Source organism: Chiroxiphia lanceolata, chromosome 16 (assembly GCF_009829145.1).
Source record: "Chiroxiphia lanceolata isolate bChiLan1 chromosome 16, bChiLan1.pri, whole genome shotgun sequence".
Classification (NCBI taxonomy): domain Eukaryota; kingdom Metazoa; phylum Chordata; class Aves; order Passeriformes; family Pipridae; genus Chiroxiphia; species Chiroxiphia lanceolata.
The window spans coordinates 9,435,775-9,447,971 of record NC_045652.1 but is presented as its reverse complement, the minus strand read 5'-3'; the positions used below and the strand labels follow the sequence as shown (position 1 = coordinate 9,447,971).

The 12,197-nt window shown below is 40.7% G+C and overlaps 1 protein-coding gene across 1 annotated transcript in view; it reads right to left on the bottom strand.

The window, feature by feature from the left end:
• Positions 1-5,101: 5,101 nt before the first annotated feature.
• Positions 5,102-12,197, bottom strand: part of OTOA (otoancorin) — a 32,854-nt gene continuing 25,758 nt past the window's right edge. Inside the window, exons 24-29 of the mRNA XM_032704402.1 lie at positions 12,010-12,152; positions 11,469-11,605; positions 10,400-10,497; positions 8,373-8,565; positions 7,135-7,224; positions 5,102-6,578 (exon numbers count right to left, since the gene is read on the bottom strand). Of these exons, the coding sequence (XP_032560293.1) occupies positions 7,157-7,224; positions 8,373-8,565; positions 10,400-10,497; positions 11,469-11,605; positions 12,010-12,152 (639 nt within the window). The 3' untranslated portion in view covers positions 5,102-6,578; positions 7,135-7,156. The remainder of the gene's footprint in view (positions 6,579-7,134; positions 7,225-8,372; positions 8,566-10,399; positions 10,498-11,468; positions 11,606-12,009; positions 12,153-12,197) is intronic.

Genomic DNA, 12,197 nt, shown 5'->3' with positions numbered 1-12,197 from the left:
CAGGTTACTCAGGGCCCTGTCCAACCTGCCCTTGAACCCTTGCAGGGGTGGCACAGCCACAGCTTCACTGGGCAACCTGTGCCAGAATGGTGCCAGACTCTTTTCGATGGTGCCCACCAACAGGGTGAACAGCAATGGGCTTAAACTAAAACACAAGAAGTTCAACCTCATCATGAGGAAGAACTTCTTCCCATTGACGGTGGCAGAGCTCTGGAACATCTGCCCAGGGAGGGCGTGGAGTCTTCCTTCTCTGGAGACATTCCAAACCCACCTGGACACGTTCCTGTATCACCTGCTCCAGGTGACCCTGCCTTGGCCTGCGGTTGGACTGGATGATCTCCAGAGGTCCTTTCCAACCCAAACAATTCTCTGATTCTATGAAATCTTCCAAGAAAAGAACAAGGCAATTATTCCTTGCAGCAGTCGGGCTCTGTGAGTCAGCACAGTGCCTCTTGACAGCCATGAATCCCTACCCTGAAAGGGGACATCACCAGCAGAGTTCAGTGAGCAGTTCAAAGAGGCATCTCCTCTTGATAACTCTCCAATGTTCTCCATAAAAAAAGGCAACAATCCAAACAATAACCCAGAAAACTAGGAATAGCCTCACAGGAATGGCATTTCCAATGACTGTAGAAATCCCAGCTGAACAGTGGTGCTTTGTGGGTTAACTTATTTCTTAAAAATCTGTTGGCTTATATTGTTTCACGAAATAGCGTGAGGACTTAACTATTACAGAACAATATATAGAAAATTTCCCACAGCAGAAGGTTATGGGTTGTTTGAAAATTTATGAAAAGGATCCTAACCGCAAGCTTTAATTTTCCTGTTTAAAATGTAGCACAAATATTGCAATCTTTAAAGAGCTTACGTATTCCTCAAAAGAACAGAACTGATTAGTACCTCCTATGGAGTTTATCTTTTTTAATAAGTACCCACAGTGTGACAGAAACAAATTTACTTATTTTCAGAGATTAGGAATCAAAGCCTGTCCTCTTACATCACTGTGTGTACAAGTACAGCAGTACAACTCCTTGACAAGCTCCATAGTACCTCTTATCTTACACTTCTAATGCCCTAAGAGAAGAGTTAATTTGAAAAGTTTAATAGATTTGAACTCTAATAGACTAATTATCCTAAACAGATATTGAATATTTTTTGGCATCAAATAATGTTTGATGTAACTACCAGTGAGTTGCCCATTTGAGGACATGTGTTAGGAACCCAAATCCAGGACCTGGAGAATTTGCACTGAAGGCAGCAGCGTCTGGCAGAACTCCCCAGGTCTGTGGTATAGACTGTTTGACACAGGCTTGATTGAAATATGTACATTTAATACCTCAGATCTAAACACTTCTGAAAGGATGAATACTGAAATAAAAACAGCTAATAAAAACACTGACAGATGCATATCTGGAATCTATTTTAATAGATAAAGGCAGAGAGCTGACATCCATTCTCTCTCAACCCCCTTCTCAATTCATGTAGGATATATTCAGAACTTGTTTGTGATCTAAGTTGTTTTCTGACATCTGATTAAATATTGAAACATGTCAGGCCCCAATTAAAGATGACCTAAGGCAGCTTGTGCATCAAACCAACACATGATTTTAACTATGCAATGGCTATTCTTTGATAAATCAATACAGTTAATTTCTACATACAACAGTTAACAGATAGTGGGGAAAGCAGTACCAGAAAATACTATGCTGCTGTATTTGTGACTATTAGCCTTTTCCACTGCTTTCAATATTTCTCCTATATGATTTTACTCTCGCCTTCTCTTCTTTTCTCCTTGTCCCCCAAAGACCACAGATATTAAGTGAGATGTTAATTATTTCTAAGGCTAATTAATACCAGCTAAAACATTATAAGATAAATGTTATGCTGCTGTCAGCATAAAGCAAGAAAACCAGCAATCACAATTCCTCCATTTAATACTTCAATGTATAGTCACTTGGACTGTGAGCTCTGCACATGCCTGTGTTCCTGCATCATAAGGGCAAGAAAATCCTCTCATTAATCCGGATTGGAAAAGCAGAATGATGCTGAACAGAAAGGGGCAGGAAGAGACAGATGGACATTGGCTGCTTTCTACTCATTGCAGAAAAAAATGTAATACATTTGGTGACTATCTATTTCTGGGTACAATTAAAGAACTAGATGTGAATTTTGATAAAAATATCCTATGGTAGAAAACTGCTACATGTCCTGATGTCAGGTGGGGTATATGAGTTAGTCTTGTAATTTCTCTGTTTAAGGACTGTGTATACAGATATGGAAAGATAGCCTGATACTGGATCAGACACTTTATTAAAATATGAAATTATGGGTACCTGGATAGGAAAGGGAAGTCAAATCCCTCACCTCAACAGCACTGGAGTAAGCAGTGCCCAAGGCTGTCCAACATCATATGACATGGCAGAGAATATTTTACTAATCAGGACTATAAGGTTCTTAGCTCTGCTTAGTTCCTTGCTTACAGGTCTTACTTAAAAACTAAACCAAACCAAACCAAAAACCACCAAAGCAAAACCCAACCCCCCTCACAAATTTATAAAAAACATTTAAACATTTTCACTGAGATAAAGAGACCACATTGCTTTAAGTTGTGTATCAGCCTTAAATATTGGCCTTTTTTGAGGAAGAAAAAGAGGAAGAGACTATTTGAAATTTGATTTCTCCTTCAAAGGAAGCTGAGCTACCACAGGGAAACAAGGTGCTGCACTGTGATGATTCCGTTCCTCGACTGCTGTGCTGGAATTGGCACTGCCCCACTGGGAAGCAGCATGTGGAGTCTATAACCACAACACAGCACGAGCCAAAATACCAGCACGTGCTCTACAGCCAGGTACCTGCTCAAGTGACACATTCCAGGCAACTGTTGGATTCCTTGCTTGTTTCTGAGTGTCCTTGGAGTGAGTGAGACCTCTCCCATAGCCCCAGGTGGGTTTGGCTGGCACACCTGGGGGCATGTCTTGCATCTGCTCCAAGGTGGGCAGTCAGTGGGACTCTGAAAAGGTCCCAGTCCAATACGATGGGGCTGCAATTTGTGTTACTGGAAAATAAATGAGGTGGGGATGGTCCCTTGGGGCAGCAGTCAAGTGATAAGCTAAATCTGCCATAATGCAGTACATAACTGAGCAGATTATACAGAGAAAAAAAGACCTTCTTAAAATTATGGAAGGGTGCCTTTTGCCTTTCCTTTTTTTTTTTTAAGCAGAATCTTTAGAGCCTCACCCTGAAGAGCTGGTTAGCTCTGATGTGACAGATTGGGATCACCGGGAGTGAAACATTCCATGTACTGTACAAAACCTGACAACAGCCATAATGCCAGCTTTAACAGAGACAGTTTTCAGACACTGGGGATGGGAAGTTGTTTTTTCACCTTCAGGGATTTTAAAGATACCACAAATGTGGCATTTGCCTCAGTACCAAGTCATAGAGACATTTTCCCTACTGATGATCCAGAACCAGTAGTCCCCCTCTTTTTTCTAAACACAATTCTGACTATAAAGGTATCAGGCACTGAAATAATCAGCCGACAAAGTATTTCTTCCCATCTGTTAACCTCTTAATTCCAATCAAAGGAATTAAATGAAATACCTCCTTGTACATACTGCCAGACAGGGGCACCTGTCACATGGCTCACAACACCCAGAAGAGCCAGGCCTACACCAGAGTAAGGTCAGGCTGTGAAGAGTTGGATGGATATCCCACAGCACTGCCCAGCAACCATCAGAGGAGTCACAAGTGGACTGGAGTAAGTAAAATTATTGTCATGATATATATTCAACAGCAGATTTATGACCAAATCTGATTACTTTTTTTCATTCTCAAAGAACTAAAAGAATATAGGAAAAATTAAGCTTGGTTTAAACAAATGTTACCCACATCTACAACAAACAGCAACATTTCTTTAAGAGTCAAAGAAATCTTTATACAACATTTCTCTTTAGTATATTCTTCCCCCAAATCCTGATCATGTGAAAAGAGAGAGACTCTGAGACATTTTTCCCCGTGAATGCATTGCAGTAAAAGTGATCACATGCATGTTGTATGTGATATACATCTGCACAGGGGACAGATCCATATGACTGGATCCTGTGGATAATGGATATCTGCATGAAGGGGTTCTGTGGTTTGTTTCACAGGAGTAAAAAGGAAAGTGTACATGTTTCATTTTCCTCTTAGCCATGGGAGTGTGCTGGATTGTGAATGGATAGCAGATTACATACCATGCATACTAGCGCTCTCCATCCCTCTCTCTCCTTTCCATCTATTCTTTCCACAGAAATTCAGTTTCAACAGTTTTGAGGGAGGCATCTCATGAAACACAGATTTTGTAGAATGGGCTTTTCCATCAGTCACCTTTACTCAGTGGTAAGAGTAAAATTCCTTTTCTAGAATACTTGCCATCCAAGATGCTCACACCATCTCATGAACCAAATAGGATTTGTAATCTCACCATGAAATAAGGACATTAAGTGGGTGCTCCACATTTACCCCTCCTACACTACTCTTGTAAGAAATAGATGCGTCCTCAACCAAATGCAATGCCAAAGTTCTTAACAGAATTATTAATAAAATATATAAGTAATCAAGGAGTTCAGCTATTTAAAAGCACTTGTGCTTGAAAGAAATTACAGCACAGATGGCACCAAACAAAGAGCTCACTCCTGCTCCAATTAAAAGCTAAACTCTGACTCCCATGATTGCAGACGGAATCACTCCCAGGTACATTATATTGACAGAAGAAGATCACTTTCAGCTCATATAGATTTTTGAAGAGCTTGCTATAGCTGAGGCACGTACCTGACTTAGGCAGCTGAACTGGAAATGCTGACTGTCGTCTTGACATGAAAACACTCTCCTGCATCTTCACTGAAGAGCACACAGAATTCAAGTCAGGCAATTTCTAGAAATCAAACAACCTTTTGGTACTTTTGCATCTAAGTGAGGTGGAACTTTTTTAATGTGAAAACACAGATAAATCTTTATAAGGTCTTTGACCTAGTGAAGTATTTTTCACTTTTAGTGGGCATTCACAAGTATTTGCTGGGATTGATAAAACAAATTTCTTTATATTTAAATAAATGTTGCAATCTACTGTTCACATGCAGAAAAGGAAACACGGTGGGAAAAGCTGGTATCTTACCATTAGCATTAAAGAAAAAGGTGCCAGGCAGTTTGCAACAAACAGAGTTCTTTGCTTATAAAATGCAGAACTAAAGCATGTAGTATTATGTGTAACATCATGTCACACCTGACAGGGCTGGTTACAGGCAAAGGCAGCAGATTGCTGAAGGAGGAGAGGGAGAGGAGGGGTGAAAATGCTCTCACTCCTACTTTGCCAATAACAAAGCCCTGAAAATCAGGTTGGCTCCTGCTGCTGCAGGAATTACAGAATCTATGGGACTGTGGTGGGAACTGTTATTCCCAACAGCAGCAACAGCTCACGTTCACCTTCCCCAGTGTCAGTGAAGCAGCAAGACTCTTCCCTGAAGCTCTCCCTCTCAGCCCACTCCTATTGCTTCCCCATCTCAGCAAAACTTCAGTTATGCTTTCAGGGTTGATAATCCAGATGTAATTTTTGCCACAAAGAAATACAAATAACAGCTGGAAAGGCATTTACTACAGTACAGCCCTGAATAAAAAAGCTAAACTTTTCAGTCTATGTATTGCCTTCTTTCAGCTAGAAAAGATAAAGACTTTTTAAATGGCAAAATGGAAAACTGTACCATGAATTCTTGGCATAAAATCATGATGAGCAGCATCAAAATGTATGTTTATATGCAGAGGCTTGACAGTCTTAGTAGTATGTAGACCCAGTGCACAGTTTTCCCTTAGCATTCCCAGATGTACACTTCAACCCTGCCTGAAGTGAAGGGACTGTCTCATGATGAACACAAGCAGGTTTCCACAGTGCATTTTTTCACAGGAAATACTAATATATTGCCAATGCCCTCAGTGTCACCAGTTCTGTGTCGAATACAAACAGCCATGGGGAACTACAGGTGCAGGTGCTTCAATTCTAAAAACGTGTTATCACTTCTTATCTGAGCAGGATTTAAACCAGCAGCCCAGAAGTTATTTTATTGCAACAGCAGTAACTTTTAGTGCAGTTTCTACTACATCACACAGAAGGATTGCCCCTGTCCAGGGAATGTACACTTGAAGTAGAAGAAAACCCAACAGATTGGTACAATAGTGTGGCCAAATTAGCCCATGTAAAAAGCACTGGGTACCAGACATAAGCCCCCAAATAGCAGTCCCCTGTTACTTGCCCCCAGGTCATTCAGGTTCCTTCCCCACACATAATCTTGTCTTTCACTAATTTTCTCATGAGGCAGATAGACCATTTCCAGTTTTGAAATTTGAAGTATTTGGAGGGATACTGAGTTACTTGCTAATGGTAAAGGTATGGAAAGGAGATAATTCTCAGCATGATGGCAGATGAGTGCGTTGCTTTTAAAAAATTAATCACTTTACACTCAGAAGTCTCAGAGCCTCTTGACTCTACTGTTCATGCTGAGCTGAAACTCTTTTTCTCTAGCATATCTGTTGTAAGCTCCAGGACTCTGAAAATCAAAAAAAAAGAAAAATATTAAGTCTTTTGACATACCTTGCTTTGCAGGCTTAAAGACTAAGTTAGAATACTTAAGCATTTAGTTTGTTTAGTTGGAATCTATACCTTAAGCCCATCAGTGCTCTCATTAGAATTTAGCATGTCAAAATGTTAAAATCCAATGAAAGTTAATGGCAACATTCTTTTAAACGGAGATTATCAAAGTGGTTGTGGAATAAAGTCTTATAAATAGACTGGAGCAGGCAAACCAGATTAATACCAAGAACACGTGCCAAATAACAGTGCAGTAATGGATTGGTGTTACATGGAATTTTAAATATACTTTTGTTATGTTTGGCTTTACAATAAAGATAAGATAAAGTGCTTTGCCCTTGATTAGATTCAGAGATAGTCTTACAGAGGTACAAGACACCTTTGTAATACAGACAAATCATTCAGACATTGTTATCTCTGTATTCAAAGCAAGAAGAGGGTTCCACAGTCCTTCGCTGTTACAGGTGAATGATACTTTTGTTCTAAAGTTACCTCTTATTGAAAATATAACTTACCTCAAGATTCACAATCGTGGGTTCAGAAAGGCAGGTGCAGTGTAAACACAGCACAGAACCAGATGCCAAAGCTGCTCAAACAAGGAGCACCTGGAAGGCAGAAACCATCATATCTTAGTGTCACGCTAAAGTTCAGGTCTAGTACAGTCTTATCTACACCACCCCAAAGAGGTGCAGCAAATTCCACCAGCTGAATCCTCATTGCATTCAGCTGCTCAAAAGACATCACTGGCCAGAACTGCAGCTTCCAGTTTAACATCCACAGCTCCAAAAAGAAGCATTTCATAGACAGCAACAATGAACAAGAAGCTCAAGAACTCAGGTTGTCTTTACCCAGAAAACTCCTCCCTTTGGCATATCTCCAGGAGGAACAGGTCACTCGTGGGAGGGAGCTGGGCTGAGAGCACCTTCCAGGTGCTTCTGGAAAGCCCTGCTCTAATTCCAGCAAGGGCATCATAGGAATTTATTTCCCCTCACTCCTGTTTTAGCACTTCAGCTTCCCTCTCTCTTCTTCAACAACTTATGTCTCACTGGTGTCACAGGAAGCAACAACATTTGCTGTCTGACAGGGATAATTTCTCAGCCTTGGCTTGACTATGTGCACACTCTCCCTCATTGTAACACACCCATTAAACAGTGTAACTTGCCCTGTATAAACTGCAATATGGAGAAGTAAGAGGTTAAACCTCTGAAGCACAATGCTAATAGGCTTTAATTCCAAATAGGATGGGGACAGCAGGAAAAAACGTTCAGTGGGTCCTACAGTCTGGACAAAGATGCCAATCCACCCCAGTGCTACCTCCTGCAAGGGAACTCTTGCAGCTCTGCAAAACGATGTTGTGCTGCAGTTAAAGGTTGTCCCCTGAAGGCCTAGAGACAGAGAGTCCTGCCTTAAATTTAGGCAAAGAATATGGGAAGGAAGGAGAGGGAAAAGCTCACTGTTTCAGACTCCATTTTACACAAGTTAGTGCTTAGCACAGTGTAATGCTACCAGCAGCAGAGAGCTGCTAATGCCATCTGACAGCCTTCCTCCATTACCTCGTGCTCTGGGTTAAGTCCAACAATGTCCTGGCTGCTTGTCTTGGTCAGGCCTGTGGTTTGAGGCATGACTGAAAAAGCTGATTAGTAAACTCCCTGTAACCCACCTTCACAACAGAGGTCTGGCCCTGCTGGATGCTGAGACACCCCACTGGTGAGTGCCCTTCCCCCGAGCAGGAGGAGGGAGAGACTCCACTCACCACTTGGAGCCGGGGTTTGCACCTCCTGGGTGGATCCTGCACTGCTCTGTGTCTCGGGGGGGCTGGTCCTGGCTCCGTCCAGCGCCAGCCTCAGGCTCTGGAGCTGTGGTGCATCCAGATGCTCCCGCTGTGATCCCGTAACCATGGCGGCATTTTCAGGGCCCAGGTTTGCTATTTGTTCTGGGGACAATGCCTGGGAGGAATAAAAGACAGAAAAATTGGTTTAGGCTGTCAATTATAGAAGGCAGGTAAGGAATCAGAAGTCAGCACTGTCTTGCATTTGGAATGAGGGACAGTAGCCTTCAACATTGTGTTGCTATAAAAGAGCTTAATAGAGCCTAAAAAAATCCTCTGTATTCATTTACTTCCCTGACCACTCATCTATCTTTCACCTTTCTCTTTGATGCTGGGAGCTGACAGCCTGAGAAGCTTTCTATGCCAGCACTGTATTGGACATTTCTTCAATATATTGTTGGAGTTTAATTTTCCAGCCATTTCTTTTCTGATTTTGCTCAAAGACTGATGGCACTGTGCATGCTCTTGTGTTTTCATTTGCTTTCTCTTACATCTGCTCCTGAGCAACCTCACTTGAACCAACATTTGACCTTTGATTATAGTTAGTAGAGCAATGAGATGAAAAAACCCCATGCTTTAATCTCATTATCCAATTTTCTCTTTTAGATTGAAAAACTTCCCAGTTTGGTTATATTAAATTTAAAAATTAAACACGGCAATCATAATCTTACAGTAATTATATCACATAGCAATTACCCAGTTTGCATTATTGGACATGCTGGATTGCTTTGCTTCTAGTTAACATTCTGCAGTCATAAGCATTTTAACCCTCCTACACAACAAGCCTTCCTTCCTGTAACAATTCTGCATCCAGGTTCTACTTTGGAAAGACAAAATTCCCCTTCCAAGTAGGTCAGATGATGGAGCAAATCCTTGCTCATTTTTCATTGTCTGCCAAAGGTGAGCTCGTTTAAACTGAGCAAATTCATGTCAATACCTACAGGTCCAATTTTGAATTGAGCTTCCTCTTAACTCAGTTACAGTCCATAATACAATGCAATTTTTCATGAATAAAAATCTGAATAATATATACAGCTGCAAAAGGAAGCCATACAAAACCTGTGTAAAACCAAAATCTGCTTTGAATCTTTCAAACACAGAAAACTCTTCCAAAAAGGTGCCCTGTTATTTGTTAAGCACTTTTTGTAGTATCATTACCACTCTCACAAACAGAAATCTCTGCTATTTGATAGAAACTCTACAAGATGCTATAGACCTGTTTTTCAAAGAAATAGTTTCATTAAGGGCATTTCAGGCTTATCTAAACTGTCAGTGGTGCTGTGCAGAACAGTCAGTGTTCAAGGAGTTTTTCTCTTTTATGGGAGCTGACACAGTTAACTATCTGTTTAGCTCATCTGCCCATAAGTACATTGCTTGCCTGAGCATCTGAGAGAGACCAGCCTAGGCAGAATATTAATCTTGTCACTAAGTCAAATAAAGTCTGGGGCAATGATCTCAAGATCCCTGTTCTAATTTCTGGTCCACATTCAGAACTGCTGTAATTAGATGTAATTCCTTTCCGATCTGTATCTGTCTGTACAATCTGTTTTGTCAGAGCTAACTCAGTGGAATGCTGCCAGATTTTAGGTTAATAAAACAGCTCTTACACACTCAGCAGAGAAATTTGTAGCTGTTGTAGCACCCTTGCAAATGTTAATAAACAGAGAAGAAAACCCAGATTTGAATACAATACTGCTAAAAAGAGAGTCTGTTCCCTGCTTTTTCTTTGGGATGCATTCTGAAGAATAAATAAAGCTTGTCCAGCATATTTCATCACAAGTACAGGTGATACAGCTCAAAGTTAATGTTTCAGATCCTTGATGGTCTCTCACTTAACAGACCATAGAGAAATTTTTGCTGAAACCCAAAACCTATAAATCAGTGCTGCAGTTTATTTATAGTAGAGTAAAAATGATAGAAATTTAGTCACTTCTTCATAACAGAGCTCTTACTTGGAAAATTTCAGGAGGTATATGTCTCACTGCTGCTGGCTGGAAATACGGCATCAAGCTTTTATCAAAAGCTTTTAATTCATCCTCATTCAAACCACCTAAAAAACCCAAACCATAGGAACAAAACTCAGTTAATGTTCTTTTTATTAGATTTATTTTTTAAGCTAATACAAATTTTAAGCATTTATACAAAATATCTAATAAATAGTTTAGTACAGAGCATTATATAGAGAGACACTGGTTCTCTTTTTGTTTTGGTTTTTTCATTATCTTCCAACATTACAAATCATCTGACCTTAACCATTGTATGGGATGTGCTCTACCTAAGTCATTTTATCTTGGAAAAGAGAATGATTAAAGTCAATAAAATAATAAACAGTGTTTTTAGTGAATGCTTGTTACAACCCCTTCTGATGCAAGATTAGGGAGCATAATCATGCACTGGGAGCTACTTCTTCACCCATTAGGTAGTTCCAGTGTGGAATCATTGCCACAGGCATCGGGGATGCTAAAATTTATGGGAGTTCAATGTGCAGTTAAACGATCACAGGGAAACAAATCCATGAACAAAATGGTGTGTGACCCCTGGCTCAGGGAGCCTCCGAGGCTGTGAGAGCACTCTGGAGAAGTGTCACTGCAGGCCAGTCCTGTCCTTTTGCTCTTCCCTGGGCAGCCCATTCTTTCCCCTGTTGGAGGCAGGATGCTGTGTCAGCACTGCTCTGACCCAATGCAGCCACTCCTGCAGCAGCCTGGTGCACACAGAGTGTCTCTCGAATCCTGGTTGGTTTTGCCTTCTTTGATTTACCCTTTCCAACTTAAAGAACCCAAGAGACTTCAGGCTGTGCTTCCCAAGGTCAGTTTGACTGGATGAGAGAGAACCCTATGGAGAATACCATGACTTTTCCTTATTGCCAGTGAAATTGCTGGATGTCCATCCCTGCAGGTGACTCCTCTCTGGAAGGAATGTCTTTTGCCAGCCTAGAAAAATTCACTGCTACGTGAACTTGTCTCTTAACGCTGAATAACAAGACTTCACAGCCAACACCATCTGGAGCCTGAATTTTGTTACCTGCTATAGTACCAATTTCCTGTAAGACAGAGCCATTCCAGCTGGTAGCAGCACCAAACACAGATTCTGTCATCTTCTTAAACTGCCTCAGAACAGGGGTGCTACAAACCAACAGGCCAATTCTTGCAACTGCAGCACTGCAAAAGGCAACAAGGGCAACATTACATGCTGCAGTCAACATGCAGTGCTAAATATGCCTGGAATATGCATAGTCTGCTGTAAGATGACTGTTGAACCCAATTGTCAATTTAAAATATAGGTACACAAATTGCATACAAAAGTTTAAGGCTTTAAGCAAAATCCTGGATTTCTCAAGGCAATATTTAAATAGTGGGATATATATGGCAGAGGAAACCTAAAATAGAACATGTTTTAAACAACTGCTGTACGCCTTCCATAACAGTTATTGCCTTTCTAAAAACATTTAAAATGTAAAATGGTGTCCTTTGGGCTCTGAAAATCTTGACAGAACAAAAATGGGACAATAAATTTTATCAATAGAGACACTAATAAATATTTCATTAAGTATAAAGTGCAGTACCTGAATTCAGCAGTCCTTATGGACATGATTTCTGTGGAGTTCAAAGCACAAAGAATAGCTCCTAATCCAACTAAATCAAAGCTTTTTAGTGTGCTGATGGTCTGGCCAGAGTCTTCTAGAAACCCTTCCAAAATAGATCTTGCCTACAAAAGCAGTAAGACAGTAAGCATGAACAGAGTAAATAGAAT